The sequence below is a fragment of the Eulemur rufifrons genome, chromosome 8, assembly GCF_041146395.1.
Source record: "Eulemur rufifrons isolate Redbay chromosome 8, OSU_ERuf_1, whole genome shotgun sequence".
Taxonomy (NCBI): domain Eukaryota; kingdom Metazoa; phylum Chordata; class Mammalia; order Primates; family Lemuridae; genus Eulemur; species Eulemur rufifrons.
In genome coordinates, this window is record NC_090990.1 from 85,007,999 (window position 1) to 85,031,261 (window position 23,263).

The 23,263-nt window shown below is 38.5% G+C and overlaps 1 protein-coding gene across 1 annotated transcript in view; it reads right to left on the minus strand.

Annotated features, from left to right (window-relative positions):
- The window catches only part of SLC9C2 (solute carrier family 9 member C2 (putative)), a 93,447-nt gene that overhangs the window by 5,276 nt on the left and 64,908 nt on the right, over positions 1–23,263 (minus strand). The window contains exons 15-23 of the mRNA XM_069479196.1: positions 22,156–22,354; positions 21,286–21,474; positions 17,761–17,910; positions 13,003–13,054; positions 11,119–11,267; positions 8,880–9,005; positions 8,025–8,123; positions 1,960–2,127; positions 692–823 (exon numbers count right to left, since the gene is read on the minus strand). Of these exons, the coding sequence (XP_069335297.1) occupies positions 692–823; positions 1,960–2,127; positions 8,025–8,123; positions 8,880–9,005; positions 11,119–11,267; positions 13,003–13,054; positions 17,761–17,910; positions 21,286–21,474; positions 22,156–22,354 (1,264 nt within the window). The remainder of the gene's footprint in view (positions 1–691; positions 824–1,959; positions 2,128–8,024; positions 8,124–8,879; positions 9,006–11,118; positions 11,268–13,002; positions 13,055–17,760; positions 17,911–21,285; positions 21,475–22,155; positions 22,355–23,263) is intronic.

A 23,263-nucleotide genomic window follows, 5' to 3' on the forward strand; every position in this document is an offset into this window, starting at 1 on the left:
AATTTTTCTGAAAGTCATTATTGCCACATAGTAAAAAAAAAAAAAAAAAAAACCTGACTGGTTTGTATGACATACTAATTTTTGAATTTCAGTATTTATATCCAGACTCTTATTTCAGTGAATGTTGTTGAACTTCAGGTCTGTCACTTTCCCACTTCCTGACTCATAGTAGGGGTCTGAATAATTATTAACATTAAATAGGATACAAATGTGAGATTGTAAACTGTGCCAGTCCAGGGACAGAACTGAACCACTATTCTTTGGAAGGAAGATTCATGGAAGAGACTCATTCACCTCAGCAAAGATTTTGAAAAGGCCGGAAATTTATATTAACGAAGGTAGAGTGGACTACAATACATACCACATTGAGTGGTCAGTAACATATTCGGATTAACACTATGCTTAGCTCTGGGAGAATTTATCTATTTAATATTTGCTGAATCTACTTTTTATTGTTTTAGGGGAGGATTGCAAATAGTCTGGGAAAACTAGCTGTGACAAGAAGACCGAAAATCTGTAGGAAGTCGGGAGAAGAGAGTGGTCAAATTCTAGTAATCTCATTTTAGAAAATGAGACACAATCTTCCTTTCTATCCTTGTCTCAAAAACATGAAATGCATTTTGTAAAAAAAAAATATATATATACAGTAAATAAAAATTCAATTCATTCATATTTTAATTATATAACTTACCTCATCAATGAGACTTGATTCAAAATACTGATAGGCAGTACTGAGAGCAAGCTTTAGCCATATTTTGTATTCCAGGGATGGCCAGAAGACATCAAAGCCTTCATATAAATCCTCCAGGGAGATAAAGCAGGCCTGAAATAAGACCCCAGGCCACAGCAGCTCAGTTTGGAACTAACTTATAAGACCATCGAAAAACAACATGCCTGCAGATCTAATCTTCGTCTTACCTCTCAGAAAAACTGTCAGTGCTAGCATAATTGTGATACTCTGCCCTTTTAAAGCATCTGTATTGTGGAAAAGGTTGTTTGCTATGTATAAGATGATAAAGTTATGGTCCAATTAAAGCTATAAACTTAATAATAGACCAGTTTCACTTAACAACAGGGATACAAAAAAAAAAATAGACCAGGAAAATTTATATCAGTCAATGGGTACAATGAAGGATACAGCTCCTGAGCCTAGGTTTCAGGAACTGAGACACAGAAACTTGTCTATTCTTTTACAGTAGGTACAGTGGGCGTAGTATTTGTTTCCAGAGGCAAACTGTTTACCTGAATGAAAAAGAAGACTACTTGTTCAGAATTCAAGTTAAATGAACTTTAATTAATTCAATTCAGCCTTGTGACTAGATTCATGCCTTCTATACTCTTCTGGAAATGAAATGGTATGAAACTGCTAAGATAACATTCCCTTCTACTCCACGCACCCCTAAGACTCTGGATCCTGCTCTGTTGCATCGAATAGTCCCAAAAGATTGAGAATTCTTTGCAGCAGGAACTTTGGCTCATATCTATTTGAATTCCCCACACCTAGTGGAACGTCAGGCCACTTATGTGCTGAATAGATAACTTCTTACTTAGCAAGGGAAAAAAATAGAAGAAAGGAACTTTAACAACAAAGAAATACTCTTTAAAAACACTCCTCCCGTGATGGTGGCCATTTTTTGAGCACCTATATGTGTCAGGCATTTTACAAAAGTATTTTCCTAATACTCATAACATCATAAGGTAGGTATTCTCTCTACCTAATAAATAAGAACATTAAGACTTAAGGAAGTTAAATAACTCGTTCCAGGTCCCATGGGTAGGATGTAGCAGAGCTTGGCATGTGAGACCCTAAATCTCCTTTCTCTCAGATAGTCTATGCTGCCTCCCGATAGCTGGTTGAGTGACTAAATAAGATATCAGAACCCAGAGGAAGAAAAAATGCTGACATTTTTTATTTGCTTGAGGAATAAATAATTACCCGTGACAGAACCATTTTCTTACCTCTAATATCGTTTCACAGATGGCAGTATATTCAATTTCACACTTAAGCAGGCAGCTCAACTCTCCGATTATGTCCCCGCTAGTACAGTACTCTGTAAACATGGTTTTAGTCTCTGCAGCAGGCCTTATGCTACTCTCTATTCCAAAGGTAGGAGGTGAACAATGCAACTGCAAAAGGGGAAAAATGTGCAAAGGGAAATAAAAAATGTAAAACCCTTTGATCAAACTGTAGGAGCTCCCACTATTTCTTACATTTATTCTAATGAAAGGCAAAGATTCTTCATGAATCCTATCAGGTGTGAAGGAAGAATTAGGCTGTCACAAAAATCACAGTTTCTTTCACATTTCAATTCCTCAGGGCAAGGATTTGTTTCCAATCTTTAGTTATAAATTTCCAATTTAGTTGTCAATGACCCCTATTTACAACTTTGTACTTATATCTGTCTCATATAAAAATCCCACCAAAACTAGTAATTCCAGTCTGCAACCAATGCAGACCCACTCTGAGTCCACCTGGGCTCATGCCTCAGGCAGAAAATAACTTTTGACTGCATGGGCACATAAATCAGACATTGTAAATTAATATGCTTCCAAAACCAAGCCATGATTTCAGTAAAAACCTAGTCTCTCTTTTAAAGGCTTAAGAATAATTACCATGAAATATCAACAGGAAAATGTTTTAGGATAAACATAGGATGCTCAAGGCACTTCAAGAAGAGAACTGGTAGGCATCAATGGAAAAAGAGGAGAGAAAGATTTCAAGGGGAAGCTGCAAGAATCAAGAGGAGAATTATGGAATTTTCTAGAAAGTTTAGCTGTAAACATCAAAGAAGAAGGCTATTGTTAAGGACACAGGAAACAGGGATCAAAATGTCACCCTCTCCTAGTGATTACCATTCAGACTTTTAGAAGCATTCATGCTTCCAAAGGACTTTGAATTTTTTTAAATGGCCCTAATTTTGAATGTAGTTCAAATGACCTTTAAGCAATGAAGAATGTCTCTGTTTATTACAAACCAAGAAAAGAAGATGACATCTGTGGTAGGCAGCATTCTAATGAAGTCCCCCCAAGATTCCTGCCTGTTATTCAATCAAATAGTAATCTAAGTAAGTACTGCTATGGACTTTGCAGATGGAATTAAGGTTACTAATCAGCTGGCCTTAAGGAGATGATCTTGGATTATTCTGGTGGACCGACAGTAATTACATGAGCCCTTGAAAGTAAAAGAGGAAGGCAGAAGAGCCCGTCAGAGAGATGGGGTAGCTTGAGAAGGATTCCACATGCCTTTGCTTGTTCTGAGATGTGGGGGTTGCATGCAAGGACCAAAGAGAAGCTCTAGGAGCTCAAGGTGGTCGCCAGCTGACAGCCTGCAAATAAGCAAGGACTTCTGTCCTATAGCCATAAGGAACTACTGGATTTTTGCCAACAACCCCCATGAGCCCGGAACAGATTCTGATCCCAGAACTTCCAGAAGGCAATGCAGCCCTATTGACACCTTAATTTCAATGTTGTGAGCACCCAAGCAGATAAGCTAGCAGAGCCCACCAGACTTCTGACCTGTGGAACATAAGATAATGAATCTAAGCTGTTAAATTTGTGATAATTTGTTATAGCATCAATAAAGTACTAACATAACCTCTTCAGACCAAATATCATTGAATTTATGTTTTAAGCAGGCTTAGCTAGTCCAGCCATTGCAAGAAAATTCCCCAAAGGAACATGTACAGTATGTTGCATCTTTTAAGTATTTGATTTGACATATTTCATAAATACTGGTAGCAGCATATTTTTGTTAGGATTCTAATGGGAGTACTGCATAGTGGCTAATCATTTGGATACTGGAGGCAGAGTACATGGGTTCTAAAATGTTCCATGAGCTGATGAGAAGAACTTATATTCAGTAGTTTTGGGGTAGAATGTTCTGTAAATGTCTGCTAGGCCCATGTGTTCCAGAATCACATTTAAGTCCATTGTTTCTTTGTTTATTTTCTGCTTGGAGGATCTGTCCCATTCTGTCAGTGAGGTGTTAAAATCCCCAGCTATTACAATGCTGCTGTTTATCATTTTGTTTAGATCAAGTAGGATTTGCTTTATGAATATGGGCAGGCCTGTGTTAGGCGCATAAATAATTAAAATTGTTAAGTCTTCTTGTTGAATTGTTCCCTTCACCACATTTGTGCTTCTTTACTTTTGTTGATTTGAAGGCTATGTTATCTGATACGAGAATGGCCACACCAGCTTTCTGTTGGTTTCTATTTGCATGCAATATTGTTTTCCATTCCCTTACCCTGAATCTGAATAAGTCCTTGTGGAGTAGATGTGTTTCCTGGAGACAGCAGATATTTGGCTTGTATTTTTTTATCCATTCAGCCAGGCTATGTCTCTTCAGTGGGGAGTTGAAGCCATTTACATTTATTGAAAGAATTGATAAGTGGGGTAGATTTCTGTTCATCCTGTTGAGTAGAACTTTATTGCTTTGTTTTACCTCTTGAGCCATTGTGATAGCTGGGCTCTGAACTTTAGCTTTTGGGTGATTTGACACTGGTGAGTGTCTATTGTATTGATCCATGTATAATGCAGTTCTGAGAACTTCCTGCAGGACAGGTGTAGTCTTGACAAATTCCCTCAGTGTTTGCTTATCTGAGAAAGTCTTTATTTCTCTCTCATATAAGAAACTTAGTTTTGCAGGATACAAAATTCTAGGCTGGTCATTATTCTGTTTGAGAAGACTGAGAATGGAGCCCCAATCCCTTCTGGCTTGTAAGGTCTCAGTTGAGAAGTCTGCAGTTAGGTTGATGGGTTTTCCTTTGTAAGTTACCTGACGCTTTCACCATACAGCTGGAAGGAGTGACTCCTTTGTGTTTACATTGGCCAGCCTGATGACTCTATGTTGGTGGTGATTGCCTCTTCACCATGAATCTCCCAGGAGTCCTTTAAGCTTCTTGTACCTGGATATCTAGATTTCTAGCAAGGTCAGGGAAATTTTCCTCAATTATCCCCCCAAATAAGTTTTCTAACCCTTATATATTTTCTTCTTCACCTTCAGGGATGCCTATGATTCTTATGTTAGTCCTCTTTACATAATCCGATATTTCTTGTAGGTTTTGTTTGTTCTTCTTATTCTCTATTCTTTCTTTTTGACTGACTTGTTTAACTCAAAGGTGTTTTCGTCAAGCTCTGAGATTCTTTCTTCTGCCTGATCTAGCCTATTCTTAAGACTTTCCACCATGTTTTCTATTTCCTTGGGTGAACTTTTCATTTTTAGAAGTTCTGCTTGATTTTTTTTAATAATTCAATTTCTTTAGTGAATTTTTCATTCATTTCCTGCATTGTTTTTGTGGTTTCTTTGTGTTGGGTTTTTATTTTCTCTTGTGTTTCATTCAGCTTCCTTACAATCCATATTCAAAATTCTTCATCTGTCATTTCAATCTTTGCCTTTTGGTTTGTAACCATTGATAAGGAGTTATTCATTTCTTTTGCTCTGATTTATCATGTTTTCAGAGTTCTTTCTCTGATTCCTTCTCATCTGGCCTCTTGGTCAATATCTGGGGGTGCTAGGCCTGGCTTACAGGCCTGTTTCTAGGTCCCCAAAAATTGATCCCTGAGCATGCCAAGGAGAGGAGTGCTGGTCCTGAGTTGACTATAGGGTATTCTAGCAGGTTTGATGAACCTCTCAGTTTACCTCGACTTTTTGTCTTCAGCTCTTCCCAACAGTGTGTAGTGAGTTAGGTCTCCCAGTTTAATCTCCGAGATGGTGGGTGGTATTTGTGAGGACGAATCAGCCACTCCCTGTTTGCTTGAGTCAGAAGGTGCTATACTTAGCTATGAGGTTGTTCCCCCATCATTGATTGAAGTTTGTGTGGAAGAGCCAGATGCTGAGATGGTCTTTTGTGCTCATGGTAAGCTCTGGTCCCCCAGGTGGGGCATATGACTGCCCCAAGCTGTAGGAGGGACCCTCTATCTCCCAGAGGGTTGCTTGATTCCTACTCCCCCTGAGGTGAGGGGACGAGCAAGACAAATCGTGGCTGAATTGCAAGAGCCTGAGAGGCTTTGCAAAGTCTCAGGGGGAGCTCAGAGGTTGCTTATCTGGCCACTAGAGGAAGCCGCTTGCATGAAGTTCAGGGTAATGTCTCCAAGCTAAGAAGGCTGTTCCCAAGGGAGGGGCCTAATCACTTGAGTGCTAAGGCCTGGGCCAGGCTCTTTCCACCCTTGTCCACTAGCATAGTTTCTCTACCAGGTGGAGTGAGTGCCCTCCCTATTTTCTCCCTGGAACTCCACAGCACTCTCCCATCAGATCAGTCTGTGTGAGTTCCCTCACCACCTGAGACCTGCTCTCAAATTATCCCTCAGTCCATGTGTCTGACCCACTAGCATGGGTGCCTGGCAGGTAGGGGGATCCCCAATTGTGCATGCCTGTTCCACCACAAGACCCCAAGTGGAGAGAGGTAGGCCTTTCTGTCCACAGGGGCCTCTGCCAGAGGCATGCTTCCTACCTGGGAGAAGTGGCTGCTCACAAGTTTCTTGGCTCAAGCTGCACTCCTTATTGTAATGAGTCAGGGGAGGGGTCCCCGAGGCATTTGGTTGTCATAGGAACCAGGGGCTAGGCTAATTCATTTCAAGTGCCATGCCCCTATCCAATATGGAGGTTCTCCAGTAGGAGTACAGCATGGGCGTGCTCATAGATCCCCGTTCCTCAGGGCCCCTCCACACTCTTCTGTTGGAAATGTCCATGAGGGCTTCCTTGCCACCCAAGTCCAGGACCAAGACCTCTCCTCTACATCTCCCTGTATCACCCTCTTGTCTTGGGGTGGGGGCACCAAGTCCAGCTCACCTGTCTAAGCTGCCAGTGTACAATCCCGCAAAACGCCAACGGGAAGGAAGTTTGCAAATTGTGGTGGCCCCACTCTCTGGTAGGCTCAGCCAGGAATGCACACCCACTGTAGAGAAGCAGCTGTCTGTGTGCTTCTCAGTTCAGAGTATTCTCACGGTTGCAATGGGGGGGGAGGGGCTGTGGCTACTAGCGGCCTGAGCTAAAATTACTTTCTCTGATGCTGTGATTGGAGGAGGTGCAGAGCAGGAAGTGTCTAGGTGTAAGAAAGCTGTCTCTCCAATCTCTCATGGCACTCTCCCGTGGGGTGTCCCTTTGGAACACCCTCACTCGTGGGGTTCACCGGTTCACCCTGCTATTCCTATTTAGCCACCATACCTGAGTTTGTGGAGGCTGAAAGCACCTCCAGTATGTTTTGTGTCCCGCTGTTCCCTGAAGGTAGCCAGGTAGGGCCGGGGAACCCCCCTTACCCTTTCACTGGGCTCCGAGCCTCTCTGGGTTTGGTCCAAGCCACTATCTTCTCCTCTCTATCTTCTTCTTTCTCAGCTTAGCAGTTTTTCTCAGTTGAGTCCCCAGATGTCTCTGTTGCTTCTGTCTGTGATCCATACCTTAGCTGCAACTGCAGTCTGCTTTTCTCAGTCCAATATTCTACCTTCCAGCTGAGACAATCCGACAAGCGATGTTTCTACTCCACCACTTTGGTTGATCTCTCTGGGTCTTGTGTTTTTATCCATTCAGCCATTCCATGTCTTTTGATCAGAGACTTTAGTCCATTTACATTCGATGTTATTGTTGATAGATAAGGACTTACTACTGCCATGTTGTTATTTGATAAAAGTTATATTTTTTATCCTCATCCTACTTACTTATGAAGAATCTGACTTTTCAGCCCACTTCCTCATTCTTGGACTCTCATTGCCTTTAGGTGAGTTAAACCACTCCAAGTATTGGGTTCCTTGTGTGAACATAGTGAGAAATAATGCTTCCTCCCATGATTGTTGGAGGAATAGGAATAAGTAATGGCTAGGCCAGCATTTTGTAAAATGGGAAGCACATTTCAGGTATTGAGTATTATTATTATTATATCTCAGCTGTAGTGCTCACTTCGAGCAGAAATGTTTTCATGTGGAAAAGAGATTGTTAAAAATTTAAACCTTTTTGGTTTCTAAATTTCTCCTTATCTTACAATTACATATTTCAAAATACATTTTAAGTAAAAAAATTAATAGCCCCTTACAATTGCCATTCCTGAAATAATTAAGTAGATTCCCTGTGGCATTTCTCCTTCTTTACAAATGACATCTCCATAGTCAAAATAAGTAAGTTTGGCTCTTTCCTGAATGAAAAAAAGGAAAAGAAAAGGAGAGTCAATGCAAAAGGTTCATAGCCTACTTTTTTAAATATAAATAAGATTTTAAACCTAAAAGTGGTTTTCAAGTAGCATGCATAAAAATACAAACTATGTTCTTGGTTTACTAATAAATCGTGACATTCTCACATACCACATCAACTTTTAGTAAAAAAGGGACAAGCAAACTGTCGACTTTGTGACAGGATGGTCTCTGGTTCATAGAAGATATGCAACAGATATTTGTTGAAAAAGAGTCCAAATTCCTGTAGCAACACTCAGCTGACTTTGGACAGAGCATGAACTTAAATACACCACAGTTCTCACTGTTCCCTATTATACTTCACCCCGTTGGTTTTAATTTTATCTGCCTGGCCTGTGCAATAATTTAAATTTGAGGCCCTTGTTAAAAAAAAAAAAAAAAAGTCTCTTCCAGAGTGTGCATCTAGATATCCAGAACTCCACAACATAAAACAGAATGGGATTAGTAATAATCAGGAAACATAGAAAGCTCATCCTAAGCAGATAAGCCATCGTGGAAAAAACGATCTTTGCCCTTTAGGCTCAAAAAGAAATCGACTCTTCCTCTGGGCTCTGCTGGGCCTCCGTTTTGGCTTACCCTGAATTGGCCAATATAGGATTCATGCTTTCAATATGTTTTTCTGTTAATCTTGTATTTGGAAGTGGAAAAATGGAAAACAATTACACTAAAATCTGAGCCAGAGAAGAAGGCAGAATCTTTACCTTGAAGAATTCAATGAGAACATCTTTATTTTCCAGCCAAATGATGTTATGAAGGTATTTGTCAGGAGTAGGGGGTGGGATTGCCATTGGAAAGTTATTCAGTGCTTTTATTTTTGTAAGAAGTACCTAAAAACAAACAAAATAATGATTGTCAGGTCCTGTAACAGAAAACTGACATGAGCAAAAACTAAGAAAATCTAAATAAACTACTGTTAGGCAAATATAACCTTGATTTTTGACTACAGCTTCTCTCACTCTATTTAAATTCCTGTAACCCTTTTTTGTTCCTATTCTCCCCCTTATTACTATTCTCACTGATTTTTATTAACTCAGATTGAATCTATCATCTTTATAATCTGGTTAACACTTATCCTACCTACCTCAATATCAAATTTTCTAAACTTCACAGCTGATTGCTGTATGATTTAATGCCATGTTCTCTCAGTTTTTTTTTTTTTCATGTGTATGATTTGCTTCTGTAAGTCCTAATTTTGGAGGATACAGTTCCAACCTTGGGGCCTCTGAGAAGAAGCCTTCTCTGACTTCCCCTACAAGGTCAGAGAAAATCATTTTATCTCCTTTATTCCTATAGTATTGCCTATATATCTCCATCATGGAAGTCATCACACATACTATTATTATTTTTACTTATATGTCTCACCCTTCATATTATATAACTTTTGTTGGATGGATGAACAAATGATTAAATGGTAGAATAGGGAAGAGCCCATGGACTTTGGGGTCAGTGTTGTATTAAATATCCCAATTTCCTCAAGAGTCCAGAGCACTTAGTAGGTCTCCAACATACATTCACTCAATTGAATTGAATAGATGCTCCTATTTCCTTATGACCTGGCATAGATAATTATATCCCTTTTGGTGACAATTAGTCAATGAATTAGTAGGCATTCAATAAGTAACTGTTGGACGATTTAATTTACCCTTTACCTCTCTGAGTAAACCTATAGGGAAAAATTAGTTCCTCTCCTCATACGGGCTATTATTTATTTACCTTAATTAATGGGCATCAAGCATTTGTCTTACACAGCTTTCAAAGTGATAAATGAAAACAATGGAATGCAATACACAGTATGTGTGGTGGTGTAACTTGAAGAACACTCTAAAGTAGCCCTTTTCTTCCCTCAGACAGACATTAAGTCATATTACCCTTTTAGTCTTTTGCTGTGATGTTACTGAAACAAAAGAAATAAAGCCTTAAAGGGGAAAGCTGGCCTATCCCACATTCATTTCCCTTCTGGGGTCATGGAGAGGGACTATGTTCAGGGAATGACTAGACGCACAGTGCATGACGGTCCATAGCTAGGAGCTGCCTGTGACAAGGAAGAACATGCAACTTCCAGTAACAGTGTATCCGTGAGCACACAGACAGAATGCAGGACCAGAACTCCCACCTCTCTGCTGTATGCTAGGAAGCAGACCCTTACATGGGAGTAGAAAGAACACTCTTATTTTGCACAAATACAGTCTTGAATAGAGTTGTAGGACTAAACATGGCTTTCCACTCCCCCCCATCTCAAGTTCCTAATTTGTTTGCAGATAGATTTATAATATTTCAGAAGTCCATTTATTAGCTAATTAGAGTACCTTCTCTGCTCCTCTTCTCTCAGAACTTCCCCTTCCCTGGCCTCCACCAACACACACACACACACACACACACACACACAGACACCTGGTTGGTCCCCTCCCCACCATGTAAATATCATGTGACATCCACCTCCTTTGGCACAGTCAGTGGGACTGGGCAGTACATATTCCAGCAGTGGATGGAAAGGCAGAAAAATCTAGTGAGCTTATAGAGGGAACCAAAGGAAGATGCCACAGAGGGCAATGCTGATAGGAAATGAAGAATCTGGAAACCTTTCCAGGTCCTCATTTTAAGCCTCTTCCTGTGGCCTGGCCACACGGCCTAGCTATTGTGGGCTCTGTAAGACACTCTGTGTCCTTTTAACAAATCCCCTAACCCCATTTATTTACTAAACTTAGCTCAAGTTCATTTTTGTTACTTGCAACCAAGTAATTTTGACTACTGGAATGCATCAGGTAGCATTGACATTGGTTGCCACTGGCATTGTCAGCGTCTGCAGGCAATCACAGGGTTAACACCTGTGGTTAAACGCTTTTTCCCAGTCTCCCTTCTCATTATACTCTGCTAAAGTAACAGTGCAGGCTGGGCTGTTGAGCTGATGGAATTAAGCAAAATGGGAAATTTCTTTGTTACCTTATTCATCTCGATGCCCTCATATTTATCAATAATGCCTCTTGAGCAAAGGAAGGTGAGATTTTTCAGAGCTTTAGAAATCACATTCCGGATTGCCTGCTTAGTCTTCAAAGCAATGACAACATCACGACCCTTATGCTCTATGAGTCCTGAAGCAGATAAAATTCAGTAGGTAACCTATGTAATAACCACAATAACTAATATTTGTATAATAGTTTATAATTTCAAAAATATTTACACAATAGCCTTTTATTCTAGTTTCACACAGAACTCATGAGGCCAGTAGGACTAGAGATATTTTCATCTCCATTTTATGGATGAGAAAGTTGAAAAAACTGACTTCCCCCACCAGCTACGAGAAAGTCTCTCTCTCTCTGCCTTATTCCCATGACATCTCCTCCAAACCTCTATTATGGAACTCATTACATTGCAGTATTACTATTTTTTACTTATCACTTTCACCGCTCCATGTTATGTAATTTTTGTTGGTTGGATGAATAAATTACTGAAGGAAAGAGCCTCTGGACTTTGGCTGATGGGTCTTTCTGAGATCAACTCACATATTCTTTCCACTTTAATGAACATGAGAAATCACGGATTGGACTGTGAGTCAAGGTTAAAATTGTATCTGTTGCATCTTTGCAATCCTAACATTGAGCACAGTGTCCAACCTATGGAAGGTACTTACTCATTTTTTAACTGAAATAACTGACCAGTAAAATGAAAGGTAGCAATGATCCAGAGGTTATAGTGTCAGACATACCTGGGCTAGAGATCTGGTCCACCACTTTCTAGCCATATGGCCTCAGGCAAGTCAACCTCTCTAATAATGGTATTTGCGTCATAGAGTAATTATAAGGATTAAATGAGATAACGCATATAAAGCAGTTAACAGTTAGTTCCTGACATAATAAGCACTCAATAATCAGTTGCAGAACCATATGGAAACAGACACTCCGTTTTATAGGACTGAATCCAGAAAACTTTATAACATTTCATACTGATCTAAAACATAATATAAAGCAACAGTTCCTAGGCCCCTAATCTTTAAAAGCACAGAAATAAAAATCTGCCAATATGTAAATGAAACAGTGGGTCCTGGGTTTTCTGAGACAGTGCCAAAATATTCTGACCTACTGTCTCCAAATTGACTTTCATTCATTAGATCATGTTCTTTCCATTTTGACTGGAAAGCATGATCCTCATAAATCCATATGGCATCTTACAATGTGGTCATGAGTACAAAGTGGTTTTACTTCATTTCTTTTCTGATAGCCTCTATTTATTAAGGGCCTACCATATGCCAGGCCCTCTACCAGATGCTTTTGGATACACCAAGAGCCTGGCCCACAGCCCCCATCCTCTGTATGAGGAAAGCAGACCCAAAAAGCTTGACATAAAATCCTTGGGCTCCTGCTGTGTGCTTCAAGTAAAGGGGAGTGACTGTGGGTGCTCAAGGAATGACATCCTTTGCAATCTACATTCCAGAGTATCCTTGCAAAAAGGGGAAACAAAACAAAAAAACCTTTTCTCAAAGGTAATCTTCAAGTGTCTTTTTCTTTCAACCTTAAGGACTCTGACCTTACTACCTTAATACACTTTCCACACTGCTCCCATTGTTTTCTCTATTTTCCCATAGCAACTAACAGGACTCCTCTAACTTCCTGCAATTATCTGTTGATATGCTCATGCACTCCACCAGACTGCACTTTTTAAATTCTACTCATCTCTGCTTTCCCATACCTGGCTCATTACCTGTGTTCAATAAATGCTTATTGAATGCACAAATGAATAAGTGAATGACAGCACAAACTTGTCTTCCTTCGGTTAAATTATAGGATAATAAGGTGTGACTTTAGAAAATCAGATACTCTACCTACCTACCTAGTTCTTTGATAGCATCTCGTTTGTTGGTTTCCAAAATTTGATACAGTTTCTGTAAGAAATTAAGAAAAACATGCATTTTTTATTACACCAAGTACACTTTTGGCTTTAAATTCTGAGAAAAAGAAGTATGGTAGAGGAAATCTCAGATTTAGGACTGTTTGGCTCAATTCTTCCCTCTGGGTCAATTCTATTGCTTTCCCCAAGCTCAGATATGAATTGCATGACTGAAAGTTGTGCAGTCAGTAGCTTACATAGCTGCTGTGCCTAATAGTTCTTGGGAAAGATTAGTAAGTATTCCACTGTGCTCCAAGGAGAAATCTCATAGACAGAGCCTGATTTTGGGATGAGCCAACTGAGCAGCTATTTGCGGAGCCAGTCTATTTGGAGCACAAAAATAAGTGGAATAATGAGAAAATGTGGTATTGATTAGTTCATGTTTCCTACAGATAACTCCTTACATAACTGAAGAAATTACTCCATTCTCTGTCCAATCAATCATACAACAGATATTTGTTGGATGCCCACTATATCCCAGACACTGTTCCTCATGAAGCTTACTCTCTAGCTCTGAGTCTTTGGGCATCTTGCACTTGACCACACCAACAGTTCTGAGACCAAGCATCTGACAGTTCTCCGGGGTTGTCAGCTACAGATGTCTGGAACGCTGCACCCAAATAATACATGGCAGAGTGCTTTTTATAGGGAACAACTGTTTTGTTATCTAAAGTCTAAGCAAAGTTAAGTTTTTGCTGGATTTTGTGGTTTTTTGTTTTAGTTTAGAAAAAAATCACATGTAATAAACCTCTCATTGTGAATATAAAATGAGGTGTATAATTTTTATTAAATTGTTTCTTCTCGCTTAATAACATTGAATCAATATTGGGAAGGTGCCAAATTACTAGCCTGTCTATGGCACCAACATACCATGGTCCAGCCCTGTTTGCATAAGAGCATAGACAGCAGCTAAACCCCCTTCATACCAAACTAGACTTACAACGACACTGTAAGACTGCTCTAGAATGACATTGCACAAGAGGGCATAGGAACTGGCTCCTGCCTACAAAGAGAGTATAATCATGAAAGCATGGACATATATTTACTTCTCTACAGGTGAGCTGCCACGGGCCAGTTTCCAGAACCAAGTCACTTTCAGAGTAAATACTAGTTTGATAACTAAACTAACTAAACTCAAAAAGGCATTCAAATCTTTACTGAAGTCTCTTTTAAAAATGCCAGTGGAAATTTATTTCATCTCTTACATGTCAAGCCAACTTCCCCTAAATCTCCACATCTTCTCCCAAACCCCTCAAAACACATTCTTAACTAACCCCCCACCTTGTTTCTCTTTTCTCGTCTTCCTGCTTCTGAAATCTCTTCTGTGAATAGCTCTATGATCTTTCTAATGTAGATCAATCTAGCCTTTTAGTAGTTCTTTTAATTTTCTTCTGCATTCTTCAATGTAAATCAACAGGATAGAATCCTGTTATACATTGTTTGATCCAATAAAGGTAGGTATCTTTACAGCCTCCTTCCCTCTTCTGACTTCAATAAGGAAAGAGCCCCTCTTTCTTGACTAAAAAACAGCCATCACAAAAAATAGGCACCACAACCAGAAGACATAACCTCCAGCCCATCTGTGGTTTTATGTACGCACACACAATCATTGTATCTAGGGCTTTAGTAATTAGGATTTAAATTCATCATAGAGTTAGAAATCAGGGCTAGGCATGGTGGCTCACACCTGTAATACAAGCACTCTGGGAGGCCGAGGGGGGCAGATCATTTGAGCTCAGGAGTTCGAGACCACCCTGAGCAAGAGCAAGACCCCCTGTCTCTACTAAAAATAGAAAGAAATTAGCTGAACAGCCAAAAATATATAGAAAAAAATTAGCCAGGCATGGTGGCGCATGCCTGTAGTCCCAGCTACTCGGGAGGCTGAGGCAGGAGGATTGCTTGAACCCAGGAGTTTGAGGTTGCTGTGAGCTAGGCTGACACCACGGCACTCTAGCCAGGGCAACAGAGTGAGACTCTGTCTCAAAAAAAAAAAAAAAAAGAAAGAAAGAAAGAAATCAGGAGTCTCACTTGGGCTGAAAAAATTTCTTTCAACTATCAATACCGTTCAGTTTAGACCCTCATCTACACATAAGAAAATATAGCCAAAATCACCAAACACTGGGGAGTCAGGGAACAGAATGAAAGACAGGAACCAAACACTGCAAATAGGTGAATAAACTCCAAGCAAACAGAATTAACACACAAAGTAAAGAAACTTAAAGAGATTCAAGAGAACATCATATGAATTTTTTAAAAAAAGGAAACAGTTGCTATGAAAAAGAAGCAACCCCAGTTTTGGGAGATCAAAAGTGATTATCAAAAAAAAATACGGTTTAATATATGGGCTGAACAGCAGAATGAACACAACTAAAGAGTGAATTAGTAACCTGGAAAATCAAGTTAAGGGATTCTCATTGCAAAAGGCAAAGAGTTAAAAGTTACAAGAAAAGTTGAAACAGGGACTAACTCTAAAAATTCAAAAATCTGTTTAAAATGGTGCTAGAAGGAGAAAACATAAACAGGGGGGGAAAATAAAGAAATAATGGAAGAAAGATGGGAATCTTTAGATTGTAGGCCCCACCAAGTACTATGTGAGAAATAATGTTTTTAAATCACACCGAGACATATCCTGGTGAAATTTCAGAACTCCAAGGATAAAGAGAAAATTTTAAAAGCCTCCAAAGACAGAAAAAAAGTCATCTACAAAAGCACAAGTAAAATAAGACATATCAGCAATGTTGAAGAGGGGTAACATCTTCAAGTTTTGTAGAAAGAAAATGGTTTTTGAGAGTCAAACTATTAATTATGAGAGCAAAATAAAATAATTTTAGACATTTAATTCCATATGTCCTATGACAAAAATTATAGGCATAATTCAACATAATAAATCAAATGGAAAATAAGAAGAGGGTCACAGGGTTCACGAAAGAGTGACTAAGGAATATCACCAAAAGAAAAAAAAAGAAAAAAATTTCTTAATCCATTTGAATGTTTCATTTAAAACAGTCTCCTTCAAGTAGCAAATTTTTTATAACATCAGATCATATTTCCTTTGTTGTGAACTGAATCAAATGATAGGTTCTACAGTGAATAATGTTTATGCAATCATAACAAATTAAAAGTTGTTTTTTGTTTTCCATTTATAGAGTCACCTATTAAAAATAATGAAGACAGGCCGGGCGTGGTGGCTCACCCTGTAATCCTAGCACTCTGGGAGGCCGAGGTGGGTGGATCGTTTGAGCTCAGGAGTTCGAGACCAGCCTGAGCAAGAGCGAGACCCCATCTCTACTAAAAATAGAAAGAAATTATATGGACAGCTAAAAATACATATAGAAAAAATTAGCCGGGCATGGTGGCGCATGCCTGTAGTCCCAGCTACTCGGGAGGCTGAGACAGGAGGATCGCTTGAGTTCAGGAATTTGAGGTTGCTGTGAGCTAGGCTGACGCCACGGCACTCACTCTAGCCTGGGCAACAGAGTGAGACTCTGTCTCAAAAAAAAAAATAAATAAAAAAAAAAATAAAAATAATGAAGACTTAATTATACTCACAAAATAGAACGTAAATGTTATAGACCTTTACCCTGTAAGAATAGTAGCCCTGAAAATTTAAGACAGGCAGGAAAAGAAAAGGTTAAAGGAGAGGAATGTTCTAATCTCCTTAAGTACATGTGCAGGCCAGGCATGGTGGCTGACACCTATAATCCCAGAACTTTGGGAGGCCAAGGTTGGGAAGATTGCTTAAGGCCAGGTGTTCAAGACCAGCCTGGGCAACATAGCAAGACCCTGTCTCTACAAAAAAAAAAAAAAAAAAAAAAAAAAAGACGAAGTACATACTATTAAAATTATGGTAAGCAGCAGAAGAATTTAACCCAGGAATGGTTACTAGGGGATCTCTCTGGGTAGTGGTAGAAAGCTGGGAGAGATACTTTTACTTCTTTTGTGATATTATTTTCAAGTGGTAAAATTATGGGTGATTATTTTTTGCTGTTTTATTCTGTGTTCTCTCCTATATTTACATTCAAAGACCTTACTCTTTAGGCCATGCAGAGCCACTGAATATTCTTAAGCAGATAGCACACATGAAATGTAAAATAGCCCTTTTAGGAACATTACTAAGTTGCAGAGAGTGGCCTGGAGTGTACGTACCGATATAAGGGAGCCTGTCTAGGAGGTGATTCACTCCATCTGCATGCTCCCATTTGATACCTATCGCATACTGCCTGGAAATGAAGAGGGTCTTGAATGTTAAAAAAATAAACACCACTATTTGCCCACTCCACAATAGCAAGATTCAAGTTTTCACTGTCAAATCTTTGTTCTCTTTTTCTCTCTTCCTCACTGCTTAAGACCTATACTTTCTTTGAAGCCTTGTTCAAGTTTCTACTCCTGCATAAAGCCTTTTCCAAGTGACCTATCTTTTAGAATGTTACAAAGCCAGAGGGAATCTCTTCTCTACTCTGCACTCAGAAAAACAATCGTATATTTGCTGCTATGAAGATAGTAAGTAAATTTGATATTAGCTGACATGTAAAGATCAGACACTATTCTCCTCTGAAGCACCTCATACAATGTCATAAATAATTGAATCCCCTTCAACTGTTGGAATTTGTCAGTTTGGCCAAATACATGTAGAAGTGGTCTTAAATTAATACACCTAAGTGTTATGTTTTTTTCCCCAAATGGCCAGTGCTTGTTTCTCACCTGATATATTGATTCACGGCTAGAAATTTGTTTTACTAAAAGTTTGGCATCTTCTTGACTTTTGACATAGCCTTTTGTAATACTATACATCAAGCTGAGGCGTTTCTTGATCTGCACATCTGTAATATCTATCAGTATTGGTATTAATATCTGGAATAATGGGGAGGTAAAAAAGAAAAACCCTGTAAATTTGATGACACAAAGCACCCTCTAAAGCAGAAGCTCTCAGAGTGTTATCTCTAGACCAGCAACAGCAGCACCCAGAAACTTGTTAGTAATGCACATTCTTGGGCCCCAGCCCAGACCCGCTGAGTCAGGTGCTCTGGAGTGGGGCCCAGCAATCAGTGTTTCAACACATCCTCCAGGTGAGTCTACGCATACTCAGGTGTGAGATCCACTCCCTAAAGGAATTAAAGCCTAATGAACAACTGACTTTGTTAGCCTTAGAGGGAAGTTTCTAGCATTGTCTTTTCCCTCATTCTCTGTATTCCCAGATTTCAGGAGACAAGACTGGTGGCACTGTAACCTAGGTGATAGCTACTAACTGAATAAATCATCTCTCTGCACCGTAGTTTCTTCACATGTAAGATAAAGCACTTAAAGTATCTAAGGTCCTTCTTAGTGCTAGATTTCTCTAATCATAAGCTGAGGCAGGCCAGTCTAGTGACATAAGAGAATGAGATTGTAAATATAAACCTCCCTGGGTTCAAATACCAGCTCTCCTAGTCACCAGCTCTGTGACCTTGAGCAAGTGACTTACTGTCTTTGAGGACTTGGTTTCCTCACATGTATTATAAGGAAAATAGTATCTAAATACCGGAATTCCAGTGAAGCTCCTTCTTAAAAGCAATGCGGTCAGTCACACAGGCAGGGGCTCCCACACAGGTAAAGTTGTGTCAGAGCACAGGGGCAGATGGTGAGGGACAGGGGAACGTGGGAGGAAAAAGTGAACAGGAAAATAGCACCATAGTGAACCAATTACAGGAGCAGAGAGAGATTGTTTTAGCTGCTACGTTTACTTGTGAAACTTTAGGCAAAGGGAGAGATGTTTAAAGAGGATTCTTTCAAAGCTTTGTCCCATGATGCACTGACATCCCCTGAGCTACTCCTTAGATCACCTAAAGATAGCCAATATTCTTTCCAGTTTTCCAATGCAGATTTGTTTCTTTTGAAAGCTGCATGATGCTGAGACTGGCTATTAAGGCACCTAACTACAGAGTGGTGACACCTACCTCACAGGGCTCTTATAATAATTTACTAGATAATGTATGTAAAGTGTTTAACATGGTTCCTGGAAAATAGCAAGTGCTCAGTAAAAAAGCTAATCATAATAATACTAATTCTTTAAATATAGTTCATTGAGATTTGTCAGAGCGTGCTAGACCAAAGCGGCAGCTGGTGCAGAACATTTGCTGGCCACAATCTAGATAGACTTGGCTCCCACAATAATACATTCTTTAAATCTTTGTTTCATTTTAAGTATTTTTCACAAATATGACTTTTAAAATAATTATTTTACATTTCTTAGCACAAGATAGATACTGATTACCTAAAGAAATGTCTACCTTCCATTTTTCCATTTTAAGTCTTAGCCTCGCACAACACATTCTGATTTGTAGAGAAGTCTGTGTTATGGTAGAGTTATATCTTACATGAGCACTTCACTCTAAACTCAGCTCATCAGGCAAAAATCACATAGAATCAAAATTATCCTTGGAAGCAGGTTTTGCATATACACCTCTGTACGGTAATTCTTATGAACTCTAAAGTTTGGTTACACCAATATAGAGTAAAGGAAGGAACAAAAAAAGAAAGTCTGTACACACAAGCTGGAGATGCAAACAATTCTGCCTTAAAGATAACTATTAAAATGTAAAAAGGAATGAATCAATGTCTTTTGCAGCAATTTGGATGGAACTTGAGACCATTATCCTAAGTGGAGTATCTCAAGAATGGAAAAACAAACACGACATGTACTTGCAAATAATTTGGAACTAATTGATAGGTATGCATGGGCACAGAAAAAAGTAAAAATCATTGGAAATTGAGAAGAGGGGAGGGAAGAGAAGAGGAGGCATAAAAACCTACCTAACAGGTACAATAAACACTATTCAGGTTATGGGCACACTAATAGCCCTGACTAAAACATTATAAAAGCTATCCATGTAACAAAAACATTTGTACCCCTTAATATTTTGAAATTTAAAAAAATTAAATAAATAAATAAATTGTATGGAGAATGGGAACTAAGGTGGAGGATTCTAATGTGTGTGTTTTGCCATCAAGGTTTACAGAAATTTTTTAAAAATATTAAGCCTCGGCCGGTCGTGGTGGCTCACACCTGTAATCCTAGCACTCTGGGAGGCCGAGGTGGGTGGATCGTTTGAGCTCAGGAGTTCGAGACCAGCCTGAGCAAGAGCGAGACCCCATCTCTACTAAAAATAGAAAGAAATTATATGGACAGCTAAAAATATATACAGAAAAAAATTAGCCGGGCATGGTGGTGCATGCCTGTAGTCCCAGCTACTCAGGAGGCTGAGACAGGAGGATCGCTTGAGCCCAGGAGTTTGAGGTTGCTGTGAGCTAGGCTGACGCCACGGTACTCACTCTAGCCTGGGCAACAGAGTGAGACTCTGTCTCAAAAAAAAAAAAAAAAAAAAAAATATTAAGCCTCTATAACTTCAATACATACTAATAGGCTTGTTTGATGTAATAAGAATTAAACAACAACAAAAAGAATAGAATGGCAAGTGAAACCATATAAAGCTCCCAAGTTAGAAACTTATATAATGCAACTCCATTGGAAAGAGAGAAAGTAGGTGTAAGAGTTGAGACTGAAAATTTAAAAATCTCTCTTCAGAATCAAAACCAGAGCCATGGAAAGAAGGGATAGTAATTGCTAAGGAGATTGAAGGTCATGGAAAAGTTAAATTCCATAGGCAGCCTGCTATGTGGCTGTGTGGTTATGGAGAAAACATTTTTGTCTCTGCACAGTTCAGGTGACATGAACAAGTTGAAACTCCAAGAACTTGTTTTTGGATGACCCTGCTTCTAGTGGCACCAAGATTTTCATTCTTTCATTTTACAAATATTTACAAAGTACTTACTATATGCCAGACACTCTTCTAGAGCCATAGGTTGCATCAGTGACCAAAACAAAGATCCCTACCTCATGGAGAGTACATACAACATACAGTAAACAGGTGATAAGTGCTTTGGGAAGAAAAAAGTTAAGCGGGTGGAGGGGGATAAGGAGGATGGGGTAGAAATCTGGGGGTGTGGGGCGCATGTTGCCATTTTACATAGGGTGGTCAGGGAAGGCTTCTGTGACAGTGTGAGATTTGAGCCATTCCAAGGTGATGGAATGTACCAAGCAGACACCTATTGGGAGAGTTCTATCCTATTTGTAGTCCAGAAAAAGAGACAACTCCTTCCCTCATTTCTTTCAAAACAATGAGGTTTCTTAACTCATTTAGCAAACAACGTAGGAAAAAAACCCTAATATTTAAAAATGTGAAGTCTTACCTTTAACATAGGAATAAACCTAATTATTCTGAAATATCCTATTATTACTGTAAACTGAATAAGAACCAAGTTGTTTGGTCTCAGTCTGACAAAGTATACACAAAAGACATCAACAATTCCAATAACTACAATTAAAAATTCCAAAGTATTCCAAGGTTGTTGAAAATATATCCTTTTCCAAATTATGATCTGTTTAGAAAACAAATAGATTACATGTCATTTCATAGCACGTATACAGTGATGGGGGGGGATCTACAAATTTAACAGTTAAGTCCTCAACTACAAATGAGTTATATTCCCAAGGTTGAGCTTTAACTTATTCATTCGGAAGCCTCCCAAAATTCTTTTTAATCTCCAACATCAAAAATTATCATTTGATTCAAAATATATAATCTATAATGAAGCTGGAATGCTGAACACAAGCATTAAAAAAGAGCAATAAACAGGTCCATTGCAATACTATTAATAATAAAGCATAGAAACAGTAATGCTGATAAATCATCTTTGAAAAATTTATCCTAAGAAGTTGTTCTCATATTATGACAAAGACCTAGCAAACCAATTTGTTTTTATTCAATTATTTATTTCTTGCAGCATGATAGAAAATATTTGAGGGAAACATCCATGTCTGGATTTGCAATTCTCTTTTACCTGATCCTCGAGATTCTCTCTACTTTTATGATACTTATCTGATGTCTAAGACTGTGACTTGTTATTAAACTCAGAAAACTCAAAAAGGTTACTAAAATTCCAGGCTTTCATCAACTATTATAGCAAATGGCTCCTGGTATCAAGCTATTTCAATAATATGACAAAAATGGATTCAAAATATGTTCTTTCTATAGAATACATTTCTATTTTAAACAGTACCTTCAATGCTGATTGTAATACATATAAAAACATAAAATAGTAGTTTATTGATATCAGTGCTGACACATTTAACTCTCTTGCCATTGGCCACATATGTATTATCATAGGATAAATATACATAAATGTTATAATATGTCCTGCATATTCAAATTCTTCAGAAAATACAATGTGATATACAAAAATCAGAAATTTATTGCTCCTGAAAAAAAATGAGATCAAATAAAATGTCAGATTGCTTAAAAGTAGGACAATTAAGAGCTGAAGTTCAATATTAGTTTAAACAAATCATTAAAATTAATTGTAAGACTATAAATAATATAGAAAAATAGCAAGCAAAAATCAAAAGCATACTTTCTACACATAAAAATTATAATGGAGAAAGATAAAAATATGACTCATTAATCTACATCAGGGATGGGGAGCATTTTTTAAAACCAAGGCTGTAGTACTTAGGAAACAATGCAAAGATTCATAAATCAAAGCAAGAAACAAATTTAGGGAAAAGTGGATTGCACATTTAGGGAAAAGTGGATAGCACACTGGCATTGTTTAAAATTAAGAACAGGAAAAACTATTCTATTCAATAATAACTATGACATATATTTGTTAAAACTTTTCAATCAATCTAAAGTAGAGCATAACAAAAAGAGGTTCCTGGGAAATATGTCAAGACCCTGGAGCTTTAATTTTTTTATTTTTCTGTTTAAACTTATTAAATAGAAGAGAATAAAAATTGTCAGAATTTGTTATAAAAGGTTTTGTTAACACGCACTTACAATCTAGCAGCATTAACACTCCTGGTATGCTCTTGTTTTGACATCTTTTATTGGTAGAAACACCTTGTCTCTTTGCTATGAAAAGTATGTGAGGTCACAATTTATGTAATAAAATAGAGTCTACCCACATTAAGTAAAATCTGTATTTGGTGATATTTTGGAAAATTTGTTATAGGTATCATTAAGAACATGTTGTGTTTTTTCTAATTAGAGACATTAACAGAACCACTCATGGTTCTTTTTCATCAGGCACAGATGAAATTAAACAGAGTTGGCTCTAGTCCACCAGTTAGATTTTTCTTACCCTTGTTTCATGTTATACCCAGAATATG